We start from the raw sequence: 27,919 nt of genomic DNA on the forward strand, positions 1-27,919 counted from the left end.
CAGCAGCCAGCCTAACTTCTACCATGCAGCGAACATCTAACACATGTTTAGTGTAGACAGCCCCATCTAAGGCATTCTAGAGGGTTCTTAAGAACGATAGTTAAGTGGATTGTTTCCATGGCAACCTGGCAGAACCAACAAAAGGTTTACCTGGGTAAAATATTATGCCAGAGAAAAGACATGATTTGTATAATGAGCAATTTAGTTGACTACACTTTATTTTATGAAGTGGATAAATTTGTAGGTATTAAGATTGTTAAAAACCTACCCTAGTCCAACCAAACACTGGATCAAGTTGAAGAAAAAGTTCATTAAGAATGATTCCTTTTGGCAATCAATCAGATGCCCAGCTGCCCAGGGAAAACACACAATCTAATGTGGTTAGAAGGAAAGCAGTAGCAGAGTATGTGGGCAAGTATTTTCACAGAGAAGTAACCTGGTGTGTACTTATACACAGTAATAGGCTTGTGATTGCCAGCATCGTGGGACGAAGGAAAAGGATTCAAGTCAACACCAAGGGCTTTTTGAAGACAATCTAATGTGCCCTGGTAGCTAAATAACCTGGCACTGAATTGGAATAATAAAAATGAAACAAATTATACACACTAATAATACTGATATTTCAACCAACATATGACAAAATGAAAAGCCAGGGATTAAGATAATCAGATATTTCCAAACTAGAAATGATGGACTAAAAGGGGACTGTATCAGAGTAGCATTTACATAAAATCAAGATAGTAAAACTATAGCGGAGTCTTTGAAACATTAAAGAACAAGTGTCAGGTTTGTTTGTTTGTTTGTTTTTCCCTTAAAAGCAGCTCTGGGGCACAGCAGGTTGGGCCACATCCATGTTAGAATGCTGGTCTGAGTCCTGGATGTTTCATTTCTGATCCAGCTCCCTGCTAATGCGCCTGGAAAATCAGAAGAGGGTCCCAGTGCCTGGGCCCCTGCTACTCACATGGGAGAACTGGATGGAGTTCTGGGATCCTGGCTTTGGCCTGGGCTGGCCTAGCCCTTTGCCATTGTTGCCACTGGGGAATGAACCAGTGGATGGAAGACCTCTTTTGGTCTCCGGCTCTCCCTCTCTGTCACTCTGCCTTTCAAATAAATAAATCTTAAAAACAAAAAACAAAAGCTCTTTTTCCAAATGTTATGAACTACAGGACAATTTTTACATTGTGCTATTGGGTATTCTAATCAAATTAACATACTAAATTGCATTTTAAAGAACTATATATAAGTCTACACTAAATGTAATTTTCTCTTTAATAATTCAAAAGTGTTTCAGAATTATGTAGAGCCTTGTAACAAATTATGTGATCATCTAGACATTTTAAAAGGTGTGAAAGAAACAATTATGGCAAAAAAGACACCATAAATTCCCCTTATTTTAAACAGATATAAGCTTTTTAAATTTTTTTTTAAGATTTTATTTATTTGAGAGGTAGAGCTATGGCGGGGGGTTGAGGAGGGGAGTCTTCCATCTGCTGGTTCACTCCCCAAAAGTCCACCACAGCTGGACCTGGGCTGATCCGAAGCCAGGAGCTTCCTCCAGGTCTCCCACCTGGGTACAGGGGCCCAAGGACTTGCGCCATCTTGTACTGCTTTCCCAGGCCATAGCAGAGAGCTGGATCGGAAGTGGGGCAGCCGGCACTGGAACTGGCAACCATATGGGATGCCAGCAACATAGGTGGAAGCTTAGCCTACTACGCCACAGCACCGGCCCCAGCTTTCTATAAATTTTTGTCATGTCCCAAATAACATCTTACACATGATTAAGCTGACAAAAAGTGAAAACCTTACAGCATAAGTCACTATTCTAACAGTAAGCATTTTGGTTACTGGTAATTATGAACAGCAGAAGTTGGTTAGAGTGAAGAACTAGCAGACAAATCACAAGTGACAGAACTACACTTCATATCTGGGTTAGACTTCTGGATGATTTGCCACTCTTTAAACATAATGGAGAAGTCAACCACCTCACCTTCCCCAGTCTTTCTGAGGTCTCAACCAGCAACAGAAGAGAGGGGTGGGAGAAAGACCGTGGAGAGGGCCAGAGCAGGGGGGTTTCTGGTGGTCTCCATGAGGCTGGGGAGAGACACGAGGTCTGGACTTCGCGGAACAGTGCCAAGAGTGTGGACTGCATTCTTGGACGAGGAAAGTGAGGGGTCTTTATTTTACTCCCTTTTGTACTTCTGAGCCAAATGAACGTACTATTTCTTGAAACAGAAATTTTAAAATGTTCAGATCTTAAGCTAGATTACAGTGTTTGAATATCTTAACAAGCTACTAATCAGAGGGACCTAATATTTTCAGCTTCAGTACAGTATCTACATTTTACACGCTACTGTTCTACCTTAAAATGTATCTTGAGTTTACTGAATGCTTAAAGGCAGTGCCTCCTTAGTGCCTTAATATTTCAAAGGGAAACTAACAGAGGCATTTTTAAAGTTGGAGTTAGCATACAGCTGACCCTCACTTGGCATCAATGATACAAGCTATCTAGAGTATGCCTTATTCATTGTTATAATCCATAAATGTAAATGTAAACAAAGAATAAGCTAAATCTTACTCTATTTTAATCAAAAATTCCTGAGATTCCTTTTTGTATAATACTTGAAAATTTAAGACATCAAGGGGGAAAAAAGAATTAGAGCTTGGGATATTGTTGTGAAGTTTGCTTTCTGTCTAACTTTTTAGAACAGGGAAAAGGAACTAAATAATTGAACAGCAGGTGCATGGTACTAGCTAAATGCTTTTCACATGTTATTACATTTAATTCTCTGGTGGGGCAGATGGGTAGATACACACCGTGAAGAAAGATGCAGGCCCACAGTGTGTCTGACCACAGTCCCTGTGCTTCTGCTGTGGAGCGTGGAACGGAAGGGAAGGGAACTCCGCCTTCTCTGGCACACAGTGGTTCTCAAATGCTGTGAAACCAGACAGTGACCTTGCGGAGGGTGGTACACACCTGCGGGGGGTTCATCAGGAGAACACCCCAACTAAGAATGTACCTTAGGAGCAGCAGTAGGCAGCCCTCGGGGAAAATGAACCAGGAGGACCCGGCACAGGCCACCTGTGACCTTCCACCAACATAGACCTTTGGTTTTCCTCGCTGGCCTTTCCCTTATCTTTTCAGCTGCCATCACCATGGGAAATCTCAGTGGTGTCACAGTGCTCACCTAGAACGAAGTCTCCATACAAACAAGACGGGGTTTTCCCAGGTCATCCTCCTGCTCCTCAAACCCCTCTTCAGGTGACTCAATCAGCTGGCCAGACCACCTTAAATTTAAGGAGACTACTGGACTAGCGCTGAGGCACAGTGGTCTAAGCCTCTGCCTGGGGCGCCCGCATCCCATGTGGATGCTGGTTTGTGTCCTGGCTGCTGCTCTTCCAATCCAGCTCTCTGCGGATGGCCTGAGTAGGCAGTGGAGGATGCCGTAGGAGACCCAGAGGAAACTCCTGGCTTTGGATCTGCTCAGCTCTGGCCATTGTGGCCTTTTGGGGAGTGAACCAGCAGATGCGGGACCTTTGTCTCTGTCTCTCAAATCTTAAAAAAAAAAAAAACAAAACACAATTTCTCTCCCATTGCTATTCTGCTTCTCCACACACACTAGTTAAAAATATACTCCATTTAAGAAGGATACATGGTTATTTACATTACATTACAATGCACTAATGGTAATACAATTTAAATAAAAAACCTTATTTGTGGGATGTCAGTAATGACAGGTTCACATGAGGACAAAACACTCTCCTAGAGACCTGTGAGCAATTCTGTATTTATTAAAACAACCTTTACTACTGATGCTAAATGTAAAAACCAAAAAGTCGGAGCTTAAGAGGCCCTTCTCAATGAAAGGAACCTGGCAGTTAAAAGTAAAAGGACTGGGGCCGGCACTGTGGCACAGCAGGTTAAAGCCCCAGTCTGAGTGCCAGTATTCCATATGGGCGCCGGTTCTAGTCCCAATTGCTCTTCTTCCGATCCAGCTCTCTGCTATGGCCTGGGAAAGCAGTAGAAAATGGCCCAAATCCTTGGGCCCCTACACCCACATGGGAGACCCAGAAGAAGCTCCTGGCTCTTGACTTCAGATCAGCTCAGCTCCAGCCATTGTGGCCATCTGGGGAGTGAACCAGCAGATGGAAGACCTCTATCTCTCTAATTCTGTATTTCAAATAAATCTTTTTTTTTTTTTTTTTAAAGTAAAAGGACTTTAAAATAATGGTGGTTAGATGAAAGCCACACTAATCTAGTATAACAAAAATTTCAGGCTTGGAATCCTCCTAAAGCCCCATAAAGGCATTTATTAAATCATGAAAAGGTCAACAACATTCTAGAAACTAACTTTACATAAGAACATGTCCAGACTTCGATGACAGTGACTGCGAAGCCATGACCTGACGTGAGCCATCCCTCTGCCCTGGAGCAGGGACTCACTTGAGAAGGAAAGCTGGGAGCTGCAGGAGGGAGGGTGGGTAGAGCTGAGGCAATGCAACGCTGACCCCCTGTGGCAGACGCACACTCCCTCAGCTGACTTAACAATTGCTTACTTTGCAAACTGCCATATGCGTCAATATCCGGATCTGACGTGATAACGTAACACTTAGATAGTAAGCATCATGCTGAGTATATGCAGGTGATGAGTATTCCAAAGAGAAACTTACCTTTCACAGTCCCACCATGGGCATTCTGAGGAGTGGAGAGTCTAATCCCATTTATCCTGCTATTCAATCTGCTGTCACTTTTCTTCATTTTCTCCCTAAACCAAACACAGGCATTACCATTCTCTATAAAGCTTTCTACCAAACATCTTCAGTACAGTATTACTGAAAATCTCCCTCAAGCTTTTTTTAAACTATAACTTGTAGAAAGGAAAAAACTAAATACAACTAAGATTTCCCCTTTGGTGCACAGCTTTGAGAGTTTTGCCTCTCCACACCAAATAAAGTATTTGGCTACAGCTTTATTTTTATCACCTACCTATGTTGATATTTTGAACTAAAAAAATTAAGCCCAAAACTAAAATTTTTAAGAAAAGGAAAACCCTCTGTGTTCTATCAACATGCTCACAATCACATGCTGCATGCTGTCCTTCCTAACCAACTCTATGACTGGAAGCATTAACTGGAACCTACTTGTCTGCTTGTGGCTTTCCTTTCTTCTTATTTATTGAAGATAAGCTCCGTTTTTCAGCAGAATGCTAGTAGAAAGAATTAAAAACACAAAAGATAAAAGGTAAATCATACTGATGCAGGTACCGTTTATTCTGCTATCAAACGTTAAAATGACTATTTCCAGTTGTACGTCCTTTTTAAAAAACAATTATTTGGGAGCAAGACAGAGACACGCAGGACAGAGCTCCCATCTGCTGGTCCACTCCCCAGACGTCTGCAATGGTTGGGACTGGGCTAAGCCAAAGCTGGGGGGGGGCCAGAAACTCCATCCGGGTCCCTCACATGAGTGGGTGAGACCCAGCTGTTTGAGCTGTCACCGCTGCCTCCCCGGGTCTGCAAGTGGAAGGACTCAGACACCGTGATATGGAATGCGCGTGTCCCAACCAGCGTCTTCACTGCTAGATCAAATTACTCCTGCCCAACTGCATATTCTAACACATTTTCATTCCTATTTTTAAAGTCACTTACCTGAACCACTAAGATTTATATATTCTGTGACAAATTTAATCATGAGAAAGATTAAGTTAAAAATAGTACCTCTTATCAAACTGTAAGATAAAACACTGTAACTGGTGTTTATTAATATTCTTATTAGAATTTTTATTATAATTATTTTAGTATTCTCTTAAGTTCAGTTTGATAAAATTGAACAACACAATTTTGTCAACTCTGAGAAGGTGTAGGTATTGCAGTGGAGGGATTATAATCAACTGACAGTTTCTCAAAACAGGTGTTAGTGCTTCAGCTGATGAAAACACTATCCAAAAGAGTTAATATTTGGATCTAAGTGTTGGCTGGGACTAAAACCAGGTGAAGGAATCACATTTCTGGAGAGAAGGTTATGCCACACTTGTGCCACGTGTCCTTCCCCACCCTGCAGGCCTGTATCACATGCTGAGAGTGCTCCACGCTCTCATCACTCCCAGTCCCTAAGAAAGCATGTGCTCCTTAACCACATTCCTCGGGGCCATCAGAAACTGGCCCCACTACGCACAACAGTCAGTCTGAAACTGTGTATTACCAATAGCAAGACAGTGATTGAGATGTGAAGACTTCTTTTAAGGCCAGAAAGTCTTAGCAGAACAATATACTCCTAGTTGGAATAAGCATTTTAGGCATCATATTTAAAGTGTAGCAATTTTACATGAGCAACAGAAATTATTCAAGTGTTTTTTCGGGTCTCACAAGAGCTTAGATTACATGAAGTACAGTTAAGCATGAAGTGTAACACGTCAACATTCTCTCTCTTTTTGCCAGACTGACTATCTGACTCCATGTTTACAGAACCCTACAGGGTAGCAATGCTTTAACTACATGGCACCAACACCAGAGCCTCACATACTTGGTCAGCTAAGGTCCCACAGTGCTCTGGGTGCTGAATGGTGGTGCAGCTTTGCTTCCTCCAGTCCACGATTCCATTCTGTTCAGAATATTGCATGGTAAGCCCATCCAATGGAGAACAATTCGTACCAATGTTGCTGTCAAGAGAAAAGTTTATGAAAGTGTGAAAATGTCCTCAGTAAACTACCCTGCTCTATAACATTTCAGTGAAGATGCTACAGTGACCCCTTCCTCAGTATATTAATATTTTAAACAGTGCCTAGTGAGAACTCTAAGGGAAAAATTATACAATGAGAAATATTATAGTACACATCTATTTTATCATTAATACTGGCCACTAAATATAGCAGTAACACATGCATAGCCTGCCATTGAGACTCCAAGCAATGGTGGCTATCTTGCAGCACTCACAGCTGGGAAGAGAGAGGCTCATGTAACCACATATCTCAACATAAGTACCACGTATAGCTGGAATTATGAAAGGGCAGGCAACAGAAACAGGTGCAAAGAGAATCCAGGTAAAGAAGTTGTTGCCTGTGGGCTTTAAGAATTTTGGAAGATTACTGGGAAATATAAAAAAAAAAAAAAAGAAATTTAAGATTTAGAACTATAAAACACAGTTATATTAAGAACTCAAAGTTGGGAAATAGATGAAAAAAAACAGTAAAGAGGAAACTTGGTGTGAGAAAAATACACTGAAATGCTGAAAGGAAAAAATTATGAAAACCAACAAAAATGTTTAAAAGGGTAAAAAGTCCAATACAAGAACTCAAAGAGTTTTACAAGGTGGAGCAAGAGAACAGGGCAGAAGCAGCATTTGGAGAATAAGAGCTAGAAGTTTTCTAAACTCAAGGGTTTGAACTATAGATTAAAGAAGCAGAAACCATGCAAAGAATGCTACAAAATGCCATGGTAGGAAAACTGAAGCCAGATTGTGAGAACTTCAAAGCAATCAGAAGAAAACAGCACATTACCTTCCAGAGAGCAACACCAACGTTGACAGAAATGATGGATGCCAGATATCTAAACTGCGAGCTCTCTCAAAAGCAGAATTTGGAGTGATGCAGTTTATTACAGAGGTGATCCCAGAGAGCAGAAGTAAGGGAAGAGAGAGAGAAACAGCCAAAGACCCAATGAAGGATCCATTACTGAGTGTGCCATGAGACACAATCAGGGATTCAAAGCTGCTGGGACCTCCCCAAACTGCCTGCCTCCAAACAGAAGCAGGCAGCCACAGACTCGGCAAAGGCTCTGGACACAAAGTGCCCAGTCTGAAACCCGACACGTGATTCCATGAGTTCAGGAGAAATCTGAAGTGGGCAGACAAGATGTGACACAAGGGAGCAAGGGCCCGAGGCGAGAAGACAGTGAGGCTATGCTTTCCAAGAGCCAGCAGAGAAGACCTGCCGGCCCACAGTTCCAGGTCCAGCAACAGATCTTTCAAAAATGAAGGCAAAATAAAACTTTTTCAGATTAAAAGCCACATGCATTCACCATTGACATATGTGACCATAGGAAACATTCACAGAGTTCTTCAGTTAGAAGGAAAATGATCATAGGTGGATGATTAGACACAGGACACAAAGAGCAACAGAAGGGTGAAATCTAAATGAATACTGAAAAGAACTTTCAGGTGTTTAAAACCTGAGAGAATTAAAATATATGTTCTAAGGAAAAGATAAAGGAGGTACAGTGATCTGAAGCCCTCAGATTATTAGGGAACAAGGACAAGCACAATTGACACCAAACTTCAGTAAGTCAAAGATGTACAGTATCATCCACAGGAAGAATTTAAAAACACCACCACCACCACCAAATACTGCATAACTATCAAGGCCACAGAAGAGAAAAACAGAACAAAAACACACAAAAGAAGGCAAGAAAGGAGAAAAGGAAACACAGAAAAGTTGGGACAAATAAAAAGCAAATTGCATAATGGCAAAATTATAGTCAAGTGCATCAGTAATTAAATGTTATTCCCATTTATTTTATTTATTTGAAAGAGTTAGAAAATGTGTGTTAGAGAGAAGAGAGACTTCCATCCACTGGTTCACTCCCCAAATGGTCGCAATGGCCAGAGCTGGGCCGATCCAAAGCCAGGAACCAGGAGCCTCCTCTGAGTCTCCCAGGCAGGTGCAGGAGCTCAAGCACTTGGGCCATCCTCCACCGCTCTCACAGGCAGCTAGATCAGGAGTGGAGCCTCTGAGACTAGAACCAGCATTCATATGGGATGCCAGTGCTGTAGAATGGGGCTTTAACCCGCTGTGCCACAGTGCCAGCCCCTGCTATACCCACTTAGAGAGGTACAAAACCATCTATGTTTTAGAAGTGAGATACCTACTTCACAATGGGACTTTTCCCGGTATGTTTCTTGTGGATTAGGGTGTGCTGTAACACATCTAGAGTAGAGGAAAACATATTTTACTAAATGCTGCAGCAAAAAATCAAAAGGATAATGTTACCAATTTATGAGATCCTATCCATGTTGACAGACTGCTGGAGCAAGCTCTAAGCATTTCTCAGCACAGAAAATATCTTAAACACATAACAAGCTACCAAATTACCTTAAATCTCCTCTCCAACGTGTTCCACCTGAAAGCAAGTCAGTCTTGGCCAAAACCATGAGTGTCTAATATGAGCAAGCCACTGCAAAATTACAATGTTGAATTTCAGGTAGAACTCCTTTTTAACCATTAAAAAATAAAGCATCCATCAGTATAATAAACAGCCATGTACATCCACCTCCCAGACTTCTCTATATTTGCCTCATTTTTGTTGAGAAACCATATATGACAGGACCTGAAAGTCTCTCTCCATTCCATTCACCTGCCATCCTTAGAGAAGCTAACTACTTCTAACTTGCTGAAACACTCAAGTGCAAGTTTTTATTTTAACTCCAACTATATGGGCTCATAAACAAAGTGGTGTTGCATGTTTGAACATATTACAAATATCCCTTATTTTAACTGCTACCTGGTTCAATTATACCACAATTTATAACTTTGGTTACCTCTGAAACACTCAGACAATTTACTGGTATTTGTTATACAATGATGCTGTGAGTACCTGTCTACATGCCCTTGGGCACATGTGTAACTTTCACAGGTACAGAATCACTGAACAGCAGCATAAAATCATCTCTAACTCTACAACACAGTGCCAAATTTTTGCCCAACACGGCTGTGTCAGTTCCTACTGCTTCATATCCTTAATAATGTCTGACTTGAAAATATTCTGCCAATCTGATTAATGTGAGATGATTATCTCACTGTTTCCCAGACTACCAGTGAGGCCACACACTGCTGGATGGCTGCTCAAGTCTCTTCCCTCATGGATCTCCTATTCATGGATTTTGCCCATATTTCTGTTGAGCTAACATTCTTGGTATTTTCCCAGATGGACATTTAGAAGTTTCAATGTTGCATGAAGTTGTTATTCACTTGCAACTCCTAAGTGCAGGTCTAATTAGACATTTTTATATGGAAAGCCACTTAACTCTGTCACATTCCAGTTCCTATACGTCTGCTTCCCAACTCCCCAGTCTGTTCTACCCCCGGGCAGCATCGGGCGGAATGACTTACTCTACAGAATCAACATTTACCTTCTTCTTGACTTGAAGCTTCTGAGCTGTCTTCCTTCAAGTGTTCTAGTATCTTAGAAGTCTTCAGAGAGGACTGTAAATTATCTGCAGGAAGTATTCAATACTGTTAGCTCTCCAGCAAAATTAAAGAAAGAAAGAAAACAGTGATTACTTTACTCCCAGGAAGAGGAGAGTGGCGGGCTAGCGGTGCAGAGAACAAGGCACTGCACTGTGAGGGGCCCTGAATCATGGAGTCAGGTTCCCCTGGGCAAGCTGCTCCACCTCGTCAGCCTCAGTGTGCTGATGAGCAACACGGGAAATACACCAGGGGCGCTCCTGAAACATCCACGGTGTGGTAAGGAATTTTAAAAACTTTTTAAGTTACTTCCTTATTTGAAAGGTAGTGAGAGCAAGCAAGCTAGCTCCTATCAACTGGTTTACTCTCCAGATGTCTGCAACAGCCAGACTGGGACAGGCTGAAGCCAGGAGGCAGAAACTTATTCCAAGCCTCCCAGGTGGGTGGCAGGAACGCAAATACTTGCATACTGCCTCCCAGGGTGCACATTTATTTATCTGAGGGGCCGGCGCTGTGGCATGGTGGGTGAAGCTGACATTTGCAGTGCCGGCAGCCCATATGGGCACCAGTTCGAATCCCAGTTGCCCCACTTCCAATCCAGCTCTCTGCTATGGCCTGGGAAGGCAGTGGAAGATGGCCCAAGTCCTTGGGCCCCTGCACCCACATGAAATTGCCAAAGAATCTCCTGGCTCCTGGCTTCGGATCGGCCCAGCTCTGGCTGTTGTGGCCAACTGGGGAGTGGACGAGTGGATAGAAGACCTCCCTCCCTCTCTCTCTCTCTCCCTCCCTCTCTCTCTCTGCCTTTCCTTCTCTTTCAGACTTTCAAATTAAATAAATAACCTTTAAAAAAAGAAATGAAAGGCAGAGTTACAGAGAGAAGGAGAGGAAGGGGTGGGGGGAGCTGCTGGTTCACTCCCACAAATGACCACAAGAGCCAGGGCTGGGCCAGGTCAAAGCCAGGATCCAGGAGCTTCACCAGGTGCAGGGACCCAAGCACTTGGGCTATCCTCTCCTGCTTTCCCAGGCATGCTAGCAGGGAGCTGGATGGGAAGTGGAACAGCCGGGACTAGAACTGGTGTCCATATGGGATGCGGGCGTCTCAGGCAGCAGCACACAATGCTGGCCCCTCTCACAAAATTTTAAAAACCTTAATTTTTAGTTATAATTAATTTTAAAATATTTGAGGCATAAATGAATGAACATTTAGAGATACTTCATAAGTTAGCCTGAGTGTTATAACACCCAATCACATTACTTTTTTCTCCTCCTTTCCTCTCACCTCAAATTGAGGAATTATATATTTCCCTTCTCCTTTAGGTACAGGAAACATTTTAAGAAAACAAACAAACAAAAAACCCTGTTCCTTGTTATAGTGGCTTTGCTTGAAGTTAGCAGAAGTTTTTCAAAGCACACATAAATGCTACTGGCAAATACGCTGAAAAGGCAGGCTGAGGTCAGAGTGTAAATTAAGCAGTGATTTCATGAAGACAGTGGGGCAGGAAATGGCAGGAGGGACTGAGAAACACGGAGCCTGGGAGCAGCTGGAGCTCAAGAGACCGGAGAGCACACGCACGGAGGGGCCTGAACCTCACATCAAAGTTGTGAAACTTTAGTAGGGGATTAATACTCAAATTTATCCTTCGGAGGTGAGCAAGCATTTGGCTCAGCGGTTAAGACACTGCTTCGGCTGGGACCGGAACTGTGGCGTAGTGGGTTAAACCTCTGCATGCAGTGACGGCATCCCAGGCATCCCATACGGCTGCTGGTTTGAGTCCTGGCTGCTCTGCTTCTGATCCAGCTCCCTGCTATTGCAGCAGGAAAGCAGGGGAAGACAGCCCAAGATGGCTCCTGGCTTCAGCCTGGCCCAGCCCCAGTTGTTGTGGCTGCCTGGGAAAGTAAACCAGTGGATGGAAGACCTCTGTCTCTGTTTCTCCTTCCCTCTCTCTCTGTAACTCTGCCTTTCAAATAAATAAAATAAATCTTAAAAAAGACACCACTTTGGATACCCAGGTCCTATATCAGAGAGCCGGATTTTAGTCCGTGCTCCATGTGTAACCCAGCGTCTCGCTAATGTCCATCCTGAGAGCCCTGCGACTGCATGGCGTGGGAGAGCTGCACTAAGTTGTGAGCTCCCGGCTTTGACCTGATCCAGTCTCAGCTGCTGCAGGCATTTGGAGAATGAACCGATGGCTGGAATCAATCTCTCAACCCCTGCCTTTCAAGCAAAGTGGGAAAAAAAAAAAAAAAGTGTCCTTGTGAAAATCCTGGAATATATTACTGTAAGAACCAGATAGTGAGAGAGGAGCAAGGCTTTCCTGGTAAATTCCCTATGTGTGAAAGACAGACCTGATTGAAGAAAACAATGGGATAGTTACCAGGGCCAAACAGGAAGACATCCCTGTCTACATGGGCTGGCCTTTAAGTGACTGAAGCACAGGAGGGAAAGTGAGAAGACCCAAGCTCGTGCTTTCTATGAGCAAGCTGGGAAGGTCACTATGGAAACAGGGGACAAGGAGGAAGGACAACTACACGCTGAACGTCACGCACCAGCATCATCACAGCTCTGAAGACTGCAGGCCAGCTCTGCCAAGGGCCTGGGGGACTGACCATGTCCCAGAGCCTTAAAGATCTTCCACCTTCACTTGGACTCAGTCTGTTTTGTTACAGTAGCAACAAATATTTAAATATATCTTTCCATTCCATATTCTACACATCTTTTTTTCCCTTTTTAATTTTCATTTTATTTGAAAGGCAAAGAGAGGCAAAGAACTTCCTTTGGCTAATTCACTCCCCAAATGCCCAGAACAGCCTGGGCTAGGCCAGGCCACAATCAGGAGCTGGAAATCATTTGGGCCTTCCTTGTGGGTGGCACAAGTACTTGCGCCATCACCTGCTGCCTCCCCCGGTGTACATTAGTAGGAAGCAGGATTTGAAGCAGAGTTGGGACTTGAATCCAGGCACTCTGATACAGATGTAGGTGCCTCCACGCAGTGCGTTAATTGCTATGCCAAACACCTGCCCCTACAAACTTTAAAAAAATTTTATTTCACTTATTTGAGGCAGAGGGAGAGCAAGTAAGAGTGCACGTGCACAAACATACCCTTAATGCACTGGTTCATTCCCCAAAAGTCCACTACAGCCAGGGCTGGGCCAGGTCAGAGCCAGGAGCTAGAACCACAAACTGGATCTCCCCTGTGGTTGTCAGAGACCCAACTACTTGCGTGATCATTGCTGCCTCCGAAGGCCCCCAGTAGCAGAAAGCTGGAAGGATGAGTGGAGCTGGAACAGAACCCAGACACTCTAATTGCCATCTTAACCACCAGGCCAAGTGCCCACCCCACAGCAGCTTTTCAATACATTACGTTCTTTTAAATTGCAGTGCAAAATTTATTTAAAAATACCAAATGGTTGTTTGGTAGCAGTGAGACAGTGTTTGGGACACCTGCATCCCATACTGGAGTGCCTGGGTTTGGGTTCCAGCTGTGCTTCCGATTCCAGATTCCTGCTCATGAATACACTGGGAGGCAGCAAGTGACAGCTCAAGTACTTGAACCTCTGCCACCCACGCAGGAGACCCAGACTGAGTTCTAGGCTCCTGGCTTTGGCCCAACACTGGCTATGTAGATACTTGGTGAATGAACCAGTGGATGGGAGATCTCTCTCTGTCCTGTCTCTCTGCCTTTCAAATAAATACGCCCAAACGCCTTTTAATAAGAGACAACTGGGGCCTGCGCTGTGGCGCAGTGGGTTAACGCCCTGGCCTGAAGCGCTGGCATCCCATACGGGTGCTGGTTCTAGTCCTGGCTGCTCCTCTTCTGATCCAGCTCTCTGCTATGGCCTGGGAAAAGCAGCAGAAGATGGCCTAAGTCCTCGGGCCCCTGCACCCACGTGGGAGACCCGGAAGAAGCTCCTCGCTCCTGGCTTCAGACAAGCGCAGCTCTGGCCATTGCAGCCATCTGAGGAGTGAGCCAGCGGATGGAAGACCTCTCTCTCCGTAACTCTTTCAAATGAGTTTAAAAAGAGAATTATTTCTTAATTTTACATCACTATTCCTTAACTTTGACTACAGTGACAAACTCATACAAGGTGACATAGCAAAACCAGAAACCAAGCAGCAAACACAGTCGGTTTGGAGGAGACAAGCTGCTTACTGAGGCTGGGCCGGGAGTCTGGCGACAGGGACTGGAAAAAGCTGCGCACTTTCTGACTCTGCAGAAAAGCTTGTGACGAAGTCGACAACAGCTGCCTGCACGTGCAAAGAAGAGATCGTTAGCTTCAGGGGTACACGCCCACAAGAATCTGCTTAGATCATGACACGCACTTCCGTGGCTGTTTAGTTCAGGCATAGAAAGGTATTTTTTTTCTTTTTTAGGAGTATTTGTAATGTGTTTCCTGTAGGAGAAAGTGAAGTAAAATTCAACAAGATTTAAGAATCTACAAAGCAGAATTTTAATTTTTAGACGTAAAATTTTACACTCTCTAGTGGTTAGGTTTAAATTTTGGCAAACAAACGTATTATTTCGGCCTTTTGCCTAAGTGGCACCACTGCCTTTCTGCTTTATTCCTCCTCAAAGGTGTGTAGCTTTTAATCGTCTGATACACAACTGCAGGGGCTTCCCCCACTCAGGACACACGAGGCAGGAAGGGTGGGATGCCAAGACTGCTGGAGAGCATCACAGCGAGCCCCGCGGCAAACCGCACACGCTGCTGCCACATTCTGAGGCTTGGCTAAGTGCTGACGCACGTGCGTGCCACACCAGGATTCTAAGCTACCTGAAAGCCAGCTTTCCTCTTCCCTTACTAATGTGATAAAAGATCCCAACCGGTAGTCTTTGGTAAGTGGCACCTGTGAAAAGAGTGCTGCGCATTTGCTCAGTGTTAACTCTGGAGCTAAACACCAGTTCCACCACTCACAAGCTCTGTCACCCCAAGCAAGTTACTGAGCCTTTCAGCTTGCACTTCCTCCCAGGGAATTCTACCAGGTCCCTATGGCCATGAGACCTCGTCAGCACAAAGAAACTGTCGCCCTACTTACCACATAGGAGCTCATGGCACACATCCCTTCTCTCTCTCCTGAACATTTTAATACCCATTTTAAGTGTTTGTTCCTAATTTCCCCAAAAGGTTCTCACCTATCAGATTAATCACATGATAATTAAGTACCACACCAACAAGAGATGCCTCTGATGGACCAAAGCTGCCTTGTCTACAGGTGCAGCTGCTTCATGATACACTAACGTGAAGTAAGTGGGCAACAAGGGGGAACTGAAGTTGAGAGTAGAAAAACCACGATCTTGAAATATGGGTGAATCTAAGTTTCCAGGTTGAACATATTACGGCTGGGATTAAAATCCAAAGGCAGGGGCCAGCAGGTAAAGGCTTAGCAGGTAAAGCCATTGCCTGCGGTGCCAGCATCCCATATGGGAGCCAGTTCAATTCCTGGCTGCTCCACTCTCTGCCATGGCCTGGGAAAGCAGAAGTTGGCCCAAGTCCTTGGGCTCCTGCACCTGCGTGGAAGACCCAGAAGAAGCCCCTGGCTTTGGATTGGCCCAGCTCTGGCCATTGCAGCCATTTGTGGAGTGAACCAGCAGCTGGAAGACCTCTCTTTCTCTCTCTAACTCTGCCTTTAAATAAGTCTTTTTTAAAACTACACTGGTCTAAATTTAAAAAAAAAATCCAAGGCAGAGATGATTGCTGAGACGCAGCGGGTTAAGCTGCCACTGTGATGCTGGCATCTCATCACAAGGCTGCTCCACCTCCAATCCAGCTCCTTGCTAATGCACCTGGGAAAAGCCAGGAAGATGGCCCAAGTGCCTGAAGTCCTGCCACCCATGTGGGAGACCCAGTTGGATTTCCAGCTTTGGGCTGGCCCAGACATGGTTATTGCAGGCATTTGGGAAGTGAACTAGAGGATGGAAGCTCTCTTTCCCTCTGTCACTCTGCCTTTTCAAATCAACACATCTTGATAATAAATAAAATCCAAAGGCAGTGGTGGAATCCCTCCCCAGTTACATACACAAAACAGCTGGTCAAAAGCACAGGCATACCTTCAACTTGGGGCCCTAGCCTACCTACAGCCCAGACATGACTCAAACACCAAGAGAATACCCACTTACAGGAGCACTGAGATACACATTTAGAGCATCCAAGAGATCAAGGCATGGAACTGAGTCTGTACAGACCACAGTCAAATAAAAATAAGCATAAAACTGTATAAATTTATCTAATGTACTCAAATATATTACCATATACCTAGACACTATAGTATTGTGGTTTGAAAATATTTACAAACAACTACAGTGGCAATAATGTCAATTAATTGAATTATGGTTCAGCTAAAAATGGAACACTACATAGCAAACCAAAAACATAGCAACAATCTCTTCACAGGTACTGATGAGTTCCCAAGTTCTCAGACACATAATGAAAGAGCAAATGACCAGGAGGTATATATACGATATTTTCATTTGGGAAAAATATATACAAGGGGTCGTATAAAAGCTTGTGGACCACATGTGTTATAAAAAAAACTTTCCTTGGAGCCGGGGCGGTGGTGTAGCAGGTAAAGCCGCCACCTGCAGTGCTGGCATTCCATATGGGTGCCAGTCAAGTCCTGGCTGCTCCACTTCCAATTCGGCTCTCTGCTGTGGCCTGGGAAAGCAGCAGAAGATGGCCCAAGTCCTTGGGCCTCTGCACCCACGTGGGAGACCCAGCAGAAGCTCCTGACTCCTGGCTCTTTGGATCAGCACAGCTCCAGCCATTGCGGCCAATTGGGGAGTGAACCAGCAGATGGAAGACCTCTCTCTCTCTTTCTTTCTCTCTGCCTCTCCTTCTCTCTCTGTATAACTCTTTCAAATAAATAAATCTTTAAAAGAAAAAGAAAAAACTATGCAGTGTGCAGAGGTCTGGCTCCAGTGCTGGGCTGCACGGGATCTGCACGAGTCTGCCCTCCTGCCCCAAGCTGGGCTCTGACATGCGTCAAGCCTTCCCCAAAGGAGAGAAGGGCTTCCTCACTCCACCTAGGTGCTTTCTCCAGCCTGTGAGCTCCCCCGCCCCAAGCTGATGCTGGTGTCTACCTTACTCTGTCCCATGGACTGACTTTAGGACATAATTATCAGCAGGGAGAGGGGTTAAAGAAGATAGGAATCAACAACGACTTTTTACAAATTGCAAGTATGGGGCCAGTGTTGTGGTACAGAGGATTAAGCCAACATTTGTGATGCCTCGCATCCCATATCAGAGCACCGGTTTGAATCTTGGCTGCTTTGCTTCCGATCCAGCTCCCTGCTAATGTGCCTGGGAAGCACCAGATGACAGCCTAGGTACTTGGTGGAGACCCTACTGCCCACATAGGAGACCTGGATGGAGTTTTTGGCTCTTGGCTTTGGCCTGACCCAGCCTTGGCCACTGGAGAGTGACCCCATGGATAGGTGTCAGTCTCTCTCTGTCTCTCTCATTCTGCCTTCAAGTGAATAAATCAATTTTAACATAATAAATACAAATGATAAGTATTACTAAGACTTGAACCTCATGGTTCAACTCATCTCCTAGAACATGCATACATCAAGTTTTAAAATAGCTAAGCTACAGATTAAACATCTAAGAATGAGTATTTTAAGGGGCAGGAAAAACCAGATCTACCAGCTGTTAATAAAGTACAAATCATGGAAATGTGATCCAAGAACAAAAATAAGAGGTGATGTTAACGTATCTAGGAACCTATAACCAGGAGCCCTGTGAAGGGGCTTTAAAGCATTCGTGAAAAAATGGAATGAAAAGGTAAATTTTAGTGTGAAACACTGAAATCCATACATTTGGTTTTTTATAACATGTTTTCCATGGACTTTCTGAAGCCCTCTCGTGTAAGGTAGCACTAATAAAGAATTCATTCAGTGTTTGGAAAGAGAAGTCAGTTTACATATGGCTTTATTTGGTGTTAACACAATGAATTCCAAAATTATTAAAGAAAACAGTAAATTATCACACAGAAAGTAAACTGAGTTTCTAAAGAGAGACAGCTTTAAAAGCTTTCTTAATAATACAGGGGAGGGCGTTAAGCTCAGCAGTTAAGACGCCTGGATTCCTGGGGCCGGTCCTGTGGTGCAGTAGCTTAAGCAGCTTTAGCACGGGCATCCTATAGGTATGCAGGTTGGAATCCTGGCTGCTCCACTTCTGATCCAGCTCCCTGCTAATGCACCTGAGAAAGCAGCAGAGATTGGCCCAAGACCTTGGTCCCCTGTACCCACATAGGAGACCCGGAAGAAGCTCCTAGCTTTGGCCTGGTGCACCCTTGGCCATTGCAGCCATTTGGGAAGTGAACCAGTGGATGGAGGATCTCTCTCTCTTTCTCTCTCATTCTGTGTAACTCTTTCACCTAATCAATCTTAAAAAATAAAAATTAAAAAAGCCTAGAGTCCATACAGGAAGGCTGGGGTCGAATCCCAGCCCCGCTCCCCATTCTAGCTTCCTGCTAAAGTGCACTCTGGGAAGCAGCAGTGATGGCCCAAGAGTCAAGTCCCTGACACGCACATGGCAGCCCTGGACTCAGCGCCCAGCCTTCGCTGTTACAGGCATCTTGGGAGCCAACCAAAAGATGAGAACTCTCTGTGTCTCCGCATTCTCAAATAAATAAGAAACAACTTTTCAACTACATGGTGTGCAAATATATATGGCCAAAAGTCAGTCTTACTCCTATTCTCAGGCCATTCTTTTCCCCTACATACAACCCCTTTTAGTATATTACCGTATAAAATAAACGCTTTTATTTTCCTGAAACAAGCTCTCCCTACTTTATGGTAACCAAGTCAACATCGTAATTTATTTTGTCTTTTTTAGTCAAAAACACTACAATAAACATCCCTGCACATTCATCTTTGCATGTAAGAGGGAATGAATCCGTGAGATTAATAACTAGAAATGTTTAGTATTCAAAGGTCATTCTTTTCTTAAAAAGGATTTATTTATTCATTTCAAAGTCAGAGTTAGGGAAAGAGAGAGAGAGAGAGAATCAATCTTCCATCCGCTGGCTCACTCCCCAGAGGGCTACAAGGGCCATGGCTGGGCCAGGCTGAAGCCAGGAGCCAAGAGCTTCTTCCAGGTCTCCCATGTGGGTGGCAGGGGCCCTATCATTTGGGCCATCTTTTGCTGCTTTCCCAGGTGCAGTCCCAGGGAGCTGGATCAGAAATGGAGCAGCCAGGACAGGAAAGGATGCCAATATGAGATGCTGGTGTCTGGTATAGGTGCAGGCAGCCACTTCACCTGCTGCCCTGGTTATTCATATTTAAATTTTCTATTGTCAAATAACAGCAATTTATGTTCCTCATCACCAAAAAGCACTTGCAAACTTCCTGATCTTTGCATATTCCATAGGTTAAACAAAAACTCAGGGTTCTCTTTTAGTTTCAGATTATGAGCATCTTTTCATGTTTAAATGCCACTTACAATTTCAGCTGCTCTATGCTGTCTGTTCATAACTCTCCCATTCCCCCGCCCACTGCTTCATTCAGACTATTAGTTTCTAATATCTTACCGATTCTTACGAGTTCATTTTTATATGAGAGGAATTGCTGCAAAAGAAACATTGCACTAAATTTTAGATGTCTTCACTTTGTTTTAGAGTGCAGAAATCTGATTTTTCAGAATTTGAATCTGATTCTCTTTAACAGTTTCTAGTGTTGTGTGTGACACTTAGAAAAATCTACCACACACATATCTAAGTTTCATGTTTTCTTTCTTGGTTTACCTGAGTCGTCATAATTTTTATGTGAAGAATGACACATGGCTGTAACTTAAATTTTTTCTACCTGGCTACTCAGATGTACCTAATATTTCACAACAACCTGGGAATGACTTTCTAATCTTGAGAAAGATTAACGTGAACACCAAAACAAAGCCTGAGAAATCATGCATTTCAAATTTTAACAATCATAGCTGACTGAAGAATACTGTAACATGAAAGACCTATTAATACACATTGCAAAAGAACTCTACCAAAACCATAAAGATCCAAAAAGATAAACTGATAAAGGACAGTTGATCCCACAAAATACACTACCGGCTAAACTTACAAAAAGATCTTGAGTTTCACTGATTAAGCCAATGGGATAACCATTCACCCATCAAACTAACAAATGTTCTTAATGATGATACTCGGAGCTAGCCAAGCTGTGGTGAGCAGCTAAATTCAAACCCGAGTGTGTGCCGCTCCTTCCGTGACTTCTCATGAGAACAACCTGTCAGGATCCTCACAGGATCTTTTTTTTCCAACAGACTGATTTCAAAGAACCTCTCCTCAGTAGGTAATCATAAATCTAGAAAATGTTTTGGGGCACAAAATTGATCAGATTTATTTTTAATCAAAGCAAAACAAACAGAAAATTATGAATATTCCCAACAACAGGGAGATAGTCAAAGGACTACAGAGCCAGGTGGGATATAGTTTGTGGCTATTCAAAATGCTTCTGAAGAATTAAATAGAAAATGCTTATCATTTGAGGGGAAAAGCAGAATATAAAACTACAAAATCAAGTGCTAGAGGCAAAAAAAATAATAAAAGGAAAAAAAATAAAAGTGTCAATAATAGTTATTTGGATAATTGTCAAAAGTACTTTTCTGTTTTCCCCCAATATTCTTTATTGAGCTTCTGTTAGATTTACCAAGAAAGCCCCCAAGCTATTCAAAATAAACTGAATGGTTCTGTACCAAGCCCTGTGTACAAACACATAGTAAATAAAGTGTGTTATATCTTATCACTCTCAATTGGAACAATCAGTAGAGCCATGTGACCTCAGTCAAGTTCATGATGTTCATCTGACCCTGAAGCCTAGTAGTACACAGGACCCAGCTGGGATCAAAGCACACACTGAAGCCAGCATGGACAGGGTGACAATGAGCATCAACAGGCTGGCCCCAAGAGTCACATTCTGCTGCTGGACACACACCAGAGGCTGCCACTTGGAGCCCTCATTACTTCCCGCCCAGTGTGGTGCACGGCGTCCCGCTGCTGGACTCCCAGCCGGCACTGCAGCAGCAGCACTTCCTCCTGAGCTGCTTCTCTGTATGACGACCTGAGTGCTTGCCAGCTGCTGGCCTTACTACGCAACATGGCCTCTGTGGCCTCCCAGCATGTGCTCTGCTACCGCCATTTCTCTTCCTCCTTCTCTGAACCCTCGCACTATGTCCCCTGAGATTCCCCACATATTTAGACCTTCAGAAAACGTAGCTTGTACTTCCTTATACCAACCAGAAAACAAGCTCTAGCTCTCCCAGCAGCCGTGCAGGTGGAAGGCGCAAGTCCCCACACCCTCCCAGCATGCATCTGCGCGCACTGCCTGAACCCGAATCCAGCCACTCTCTTCCAGTTTCACCGAGTACATGACATGTGCCAACCTAGGTCAATCTCCCACATTCCTATTCAACGTTGGCATCGGTCTGTCTCCTCCACTCCAAATCCTCTATCCCACTGCTGGCCTTCATGACCATGTGGGTGATCCATCCGACACTGCAGGCTCTTTGCTTCCCCAATGACCTTCTCTGGCTGTCTTATCCTAGTCATTTACTCCCACAGTCGTGCCCTGGATCTCGCCATACAACAAGAATACCCTCCCCTCAGATTTCTACTCATCTGCACTAAGAGGCAGATTTTCACCCTCCTTCGTGGCTCCAGCCATCCTGAGAATACTCACTGGGCCCAGTTCCCTTCCGGGGTAGAGGGCACTAGTACAGCGAAAGACACACACCTCTGCACTCTCTCATTCGGGGCGTCTGCTTCCAAAACTGGGGCCCCTTCGGTCACAGGGCAAGAGCAAGTCTCATTTAAAGTCTCACTGAAGCCTCGCTAAACCACACAGGGCCCAGCACTGCTTCTACTTAACTCACTAAGAGGCAGACAGTGAGTTGCCACCTGCTGCTTCATCCCCATGGTGTGCTCAGCAGGCACAGCTGCACCAGGGAGCAGGCAACTCAATCCAGGTCTCCCACATGGTAGCAGTGACCCAACTACTTGAGTCATCACCTGCTCCCTCCCAGGGCAACTGGTGGGCAGCTGGAGCTGAGAATTGAACCCAGGTACTCCCATGTTGGGTGCTGGTATCTTACAAGCACCAGGCTAAAGCCTGCTCCCACCTCCTTCCTAAGTAAAACTCTTCTTTAGAGAGAACCTAAGCCATTACATGCAAAAGATCCTTCAACTTCTCATCACAAAACATGTAAATTTACCTATAATTCACATAAATCCTGCCTTTGCAGGGACCTCATGCCACCAGCTACCCTCTCCCCTGTATCTTCAATTTCTTCCTCTCTCTGCAGACACAAAGGAGGCTCTGGGAGTTAACCTGAGATATAGTTAGTATCTGTGTCTCTGACAGTATACTTAATGCTCTTCTCATCTATACCTGTTTTTCCAAAGGCCCAACAACCTGACAGTGACAAAGGCCTTGATGATAGCACTGGGCTCCAGAAGAACCGGGGTCTTAAAAGAGAACCTATCTCAAAGTCACACTCTTGGACAAAGGCCTCTTTCAATTAACATTTTAAGGAGAAAACAAGCAGTTTTACCAGTAATTACCAACTTTAGAAACAACTGAATTTTATGAAACGAAAGAACTGTAAGAGTACAATAATAAAATTAGTTGAGTATCGTTCATCATGAGCGTAGGCCTGAATAGCTTATGATAAAATGTGCATTTTAGGAAGCATCTCTGTGGTGTCTCTAACAAGTCACTCCAAGCAGCTGGTTACCTCATCAGTAACGCTCACCTTAGGATGGGCTCCAGGTCAGGGTGTCGCCGCTCTTCCCTTTTCAAGGAACCCTGATTCAGGGCTCTTAAGATGGTCTTATCAAAAGTCTCTGAAGATAATTCCTTTGGAAGCTAGAAAAGAAAATCATGTCCAGTGTTAAGTTTCTCATTTCTGGCAAATATATTACAGATCAGATACACAAAACCAGGAACCTTTTCCAAATCTTCAGGACACAGGAGCCCACCCTGAAGCACCACAGAGCTTCCCACTCAACTCTCCTGTGCACACCTTGGGGCTCGCCACGGCACACCATGAGCCACGGCATCAATGTGCATCCAGACACACTCAGGCCACCCTGGAGTGACACCCACACTGGGCTTCTCTAGTGAAAATCGACACTTTGCACAGCACAATTAATGTTATTTTTATCCTGGAACAGTATTCTGAAAGCGTTACCTTTGTCGTTAGAGTTACCACTTTTTACGCCTTCTGCTTTACATTTTAATCTCAGGTAGTGTCAGACTACCAACGAATGCTATGTACTAAATAAAGAACTGAGCACAAACGCAAGGAGAAAGCTCTCAATTTTCCCGCACTAGAAACACAAGTTAGAGGTTTGTAACCTTTTCCTCAGTGCAACAGAAGTGTTTGCAGCACAACGGGCTGGAGACCATGAGAAATCATTTCATTTTAGTTAGCTACCTTAACTTTAAAAGATCCGCAGTAAACTTATTCTTTGTAAAATAAATGTTCCATGTCTTTCTTTCAAGAATTCAATCTTAAATCTGACTTTTGATAACTAATCTTTCCTACTAACTCCTGAATTATTGGCACTTTCACTAAAATTAAGGAAGCAACGCAGTGTCTAAGGAGCCACAGAAATGTAAAAACAAATATAGATTGTTGTTTTACATATTGAGCTCCAATTTGAGAAATCCAAAGTAATTTTTTCTTTTGAAAAAATAAGCATTCTGAGTCTGTGCTTCAGAAATGGAAAAGTTAACAAAGGCATAGTGGACTCCCTGATGTCAGGCACAGCAGACTGTGCCATGTGTCGGAACAGGGCTCCTGCTGGGACTCTGCTCAGCCTGGTTAGGACGGACAGCTCTGCTGGCATTCCACACAGGGATCATGTCCTCTGACCACTAACAGGAAGAACATTCTCCAAACAAAGAAATCCCATTCTTTCCAATATTTATGCTTTGATATTAACATTTCAATAGATTCCTGACAGTAGACATGTGTGATATTACCAATTTATTAAAACATGACTTCTACTAAATATCTGTACACAGCCAAAGAAAACCAGCTTCAGTGGAGAAGTTACTTTCAACTACTCAATCACCAACGGTTCCTGTCAACATTGACAGAGTCTGGCTCAGCCTTAGCACAAGCTCAGAGTAAGGAAATGCTTCTGCACCTGGCTACCACAAACCTGTCTGTAGGAACTAGGCCCAGTGGACAGCAACCCATAAAACTCACTACTGCTGAATTTTCCAAGCACTGCTCACTTACTCAATCTCTCAGTACGTAAGCATTCCAACATCTACCTTGTCCTGGGCACCAGTTTAGGCTCTAGGACACGGCAGCAAGGGAAGCAGCTCCAACCCACTGCGAGGAGCTGACACTTTAAGACGACAAAGCAGGTAGGGGGGCCAGGTTCTTAAACAGAAAAGGGACCCTGCCTGGAACTCGTTTTGCACAGCACAGCCCGCAAGAACACAGCTCCACACGCAGCACCAGTGCTGTCAAGGGTAGGTACAGGCAGCTCTTGAGTGTGTAAATGGCTTTAGGAGGACAGTACACTTCAAAGGGTGTCTTACCACAGGTAGTTCACTGCTCCAAGAACACAATGTCGCCCACTGGTTCATGTAACTAACATTTTAGAAAAATACTATAATCTATCACTGGCCAAACAGGGAGGTCAATAAATACCACGATTCTGAAGTGTGAACTTATTTGGGGAATTTTTTTGGGGGGGCACTTAAGCTTTTGGAAAATTGTGACTGAAAAAATGAACTCTGTCAAGACACACAACGGCTTCAGCTTAATGCAAGAAATCCAGGGTAAGAAGGAGATGCTGTTATCAGTGCTCCTAGGGTGAGGGACAGGCAACTGGCACACACCCTGCCCCACAAATCAGCATCCAGCAACTTGGCCTGGGAAGGCAGCTGCACTAGATCCCCCTGCGAGACTCCTCAGCTTCAGATCTGCACCCCTGCAATGTCTCCAGGAGTCTTGTCACAGAAAGGACAGCAGAGGGAGGAAGCGACATGAATGCAGGCTGCTCCCAAACCCAAGTTAAGCCCAGTCATGCTGACTTGCCGCACCTTTTGATAAAGTATTCTTTCAAGAGACAGGAACAGTGTTTGTGGAGGGGCGAGTGAGTGTGAGCGTGTGAGTATTGAGTGTGTGTGTGTGTGTGTGTGAGAAGGGGGGGCAGTCTTGCCTAATCCCCCCAACATGCCAGCCAGGAGTTCACTTTCATCAGCAGGGATGCTGCCACTCTGGCATTTCTGACTGGGGCCATGACTGAGCAGAGCAGAGGGGAGCTGGTGTGCACAAACTCACTGTCCACCATTTCCTCCTCACCCACCGTCCAGAGCTGACAGGGCAAAGGGACGTGGCCTGCAGTGACCGAAAATGAACACCACCAACAGCCAACCTACTCCCATATTCAAAAGCATGCATGTTACCAACTTGATTAAGTGAAGGAATACCAGCCCTTTACAGAGAGAACCTGGTTGAAAATAGGGCCCAGGAAAATGGGACCACCCAACTCATCCCTGGGAGTCACCTCATCCAGAGGGAAATCCAGCGGAACCAACACTTGGTCATTGAGAAGCAGCATCATTCACACCACTCAAAACTCTGCTAGCCGAGCAGAAACCAGCTCTGAGCTCCAAGAAAAGACAGAACCACACATGATGAAAAGACAACTCAAAAACCAGACCTGACCTGAAAATTTCAGATGCTACAGGTTCAATAATTAATTTGTCCCAACTCAGTAACTGAGTTGGGGATGTTTCCTATTTCTGGGGATTTTTGTTTGTCTCTCAATTAATGATAAATTTTAAAATATCTGCTGAGAAACAGTCATTGATCATTTAAAACTATTCTTTCCTTTTCACATTTCACCCACATACTTTTTCAATAAAATCAAACTGGGATATAAGCAGCAAGAGAGAGGCCAGCGTTGCAGCACAGCAGGTTAAGCTTGCAACACCAGCCTCTCAACAGATGTGCTGCTTTGAGTCCCAGATGCTCCACTTCTGATCCAGCTCCCTGCTCATGTGCCTGGGAAAGCAGCAGGTGATGGCCCAAGTGACAGGGCCTCTGCCACCCATGTGGGAGACCTGCCTCCTGGTTTTGACACCGTTGAGGCCATTCTGGAAATGAACTAGCAAATGAGGGTTCTCCCTCTCTCCAACTCTGCCTTTCAAATAAAAAAATAAATCTTTAAAAACAAAACAAAAAAGCAGGCGAGGATCAAAACAAAATGATCTAAGATACCTCTCACCTCTGCAAGTGCGTGTAAGATGTTCCCATTCTCTTCTTAGTCCCAATATTTTAGACAGCCTAATTCATGGCAGGGATGGGGTGGGGGTGGAGGAAGCTGGAACTCAAGAGGAAGGAATGGAGAAATATTTAAGGGGAGCTGAAGAGCTGCAGGGTCTGAGTACGTGGAAACCCCTTCACCATTTCCTCCACTGCTATCACAAGATAAGAAGACTTGGTTTAGACGATATGATGTTTTCTTCAGACTCAGGTTTGCTGAGTTCTGAACCAGCTGGGACCTAAGCTTCATAACTCATGTTCATTTGGACACTAAGGTGTTGGATTCTGTATATTATGTAAAAATCATTTTAACAATAAAATCTATACTTTTACCTTCAGTAGAAATTCCTGCAGTTCTTGATGGGTTTTTGTTACTGTTGTGACTGAAAGATCAGACCAATTTACCTGATTTAAGAAAAAACACACATATTATATGGTTATTCCTTAGGCAGGATCTAGCTAGAAAAAAGTCTGGTGTCAAACAAATGGCCTTACCTAAATTTTATTAAGATTAATAATCAAAAATATAGTTAATCTGACATTGTCATAATTTCTCCAAAATTTTTAAAAATAACTGTACATTGCCATATTTTACTAAAGAAATTTTCTAATAACGCCTTTCAAATTGCATGTTTCTTAAGCTCTCTTACAATGTGATTATATTTCAGTAATTTTTCAGAAAGGAAAATGTCTAACACGTCTTTTTGTGACATTATAGAATGTAGAATTCTACCTGCACAGGTCTATGTCCCCCAAAAGATAACAGCTCTGTCTTCTGACACAGGTTAAATGTAACAAAAGTAACAGAGTTTACCACCCCTCTTTGGTCACATGGCTTCACATCTGTATGGGATAGACGTTCCATCTTTACCCCAGATCTTTACAATCTAATTAAGAGTCTACAAGGCAGTTATTGTTCCCTTCATTTTCCAGGAACAGAAACTAAAGCTCAAAAGGGTTCAGCTTCCTGAGGTGTGGCCCTAAGCAAGCACAGGAGCTGGAACTGACGTTTATCATGCAGTGCAAGGCACTCAAGTGCGGCCCTCTAGCAATTTCTATCCTATAATTATTTGAGCTAGGTGAGTATTTGGGTTATGCTAATACTGAGGCCTTGCCAACTAATCATATAAAGAATCAGACACCTGAAAATGCACAGCAAGTTTGATCTAGCAACCCTCAGGCAAAGCTCTCACTAACTGACTCACTGCTTAAAATGATCTTCAAAGCCCTCACTCCCTGCACAGCTACCTGTGCCAGGCCCTCTTCTGACTCTCATGTCAGGGGACACAGGAACGGACAAGACAGCTGAAACCTCCACTGGTTGAGTTCAGCCTAGTTCAGGAGACAGATAAAGCAACAGACATTTAAGAGTTTCCATCAGCGATCACTGCTCCTGAGAAAATGAACAGGGCACGGTACAAGAGGAGGGCAGAGGCGGAGTAACGGAG

At 44.0% G+C, this 27,919-nt stretch overlaps 1 protein-coding gene across 8 annotated transcripts in view; it reads right to left on the bottom strand.

The window, feature by feature from the left end:
• The window catches only part of ZCCHC2 (zinc finger CCHC-type containing 2), a 61,507-nt gene that overhangs the window by 8,991 nt on the left and 24,597 nt on the right, over positions 1–27,919 (bottom strand). For 6 of the 8 annotated variants that reach the window (XM_070050074.2, XM_089305005.1, XM_089305004.1 and 3 more), the window contains 8 exons: positions 26,805–26,876; positions 22,932–23,044; positions 14,327–14,421; positions 10,121–10,204; positions 8,861–8,918; positions 6,521–6,656; positions 5,140–5,204; positions 4,669–4,763 (listed from right to left, as the gene is read on the bottom strand). In XM_070050074.2, the coding sequence (XP_069906175.1) occupies positions 4,669–4,763; positions 5,140–5,204; positions 6,521–6,656; positions 8,861–8,918; positions 10,121–10,204; positions 14,327–14,421; positions 22,932–23,044; positions 26,805–26,876 (718 nt within the window). Of the gene's footprint in view, positions 1–4,668; positions 4,764–5,139; positions 5,205–6,520; positions 6,657–8,860; positions 8,919–9,084; positions 9,166–10,120; positions 10,205–14,326; positions 14,422–22,931; positions 23,045–26,804; positions 26,877–27,919 lie in introns of those variants that run through there. The other 2 variants (XM_070050075.2, XM_089305008.1) reach the window with 2 other exon arrangements.

Source organism: Oryctolagus cuniculus, chromosome 10 (genome assembly GCF_051225735.1).
Source record: "Oryctolagus cuniculus isolate XC-2025 breed Fujian yellow rabbit chromosome 10, ASM5122573v1, whole genome shotgun sequence".
In the NCBI taxonomy this organism is placed as follows: Eukaryota; Metazoa; Chordata; class Mammalia; order Lagomorpha; family Leporidae; genus Oryctolagus; species Oryctolagus cuniculus.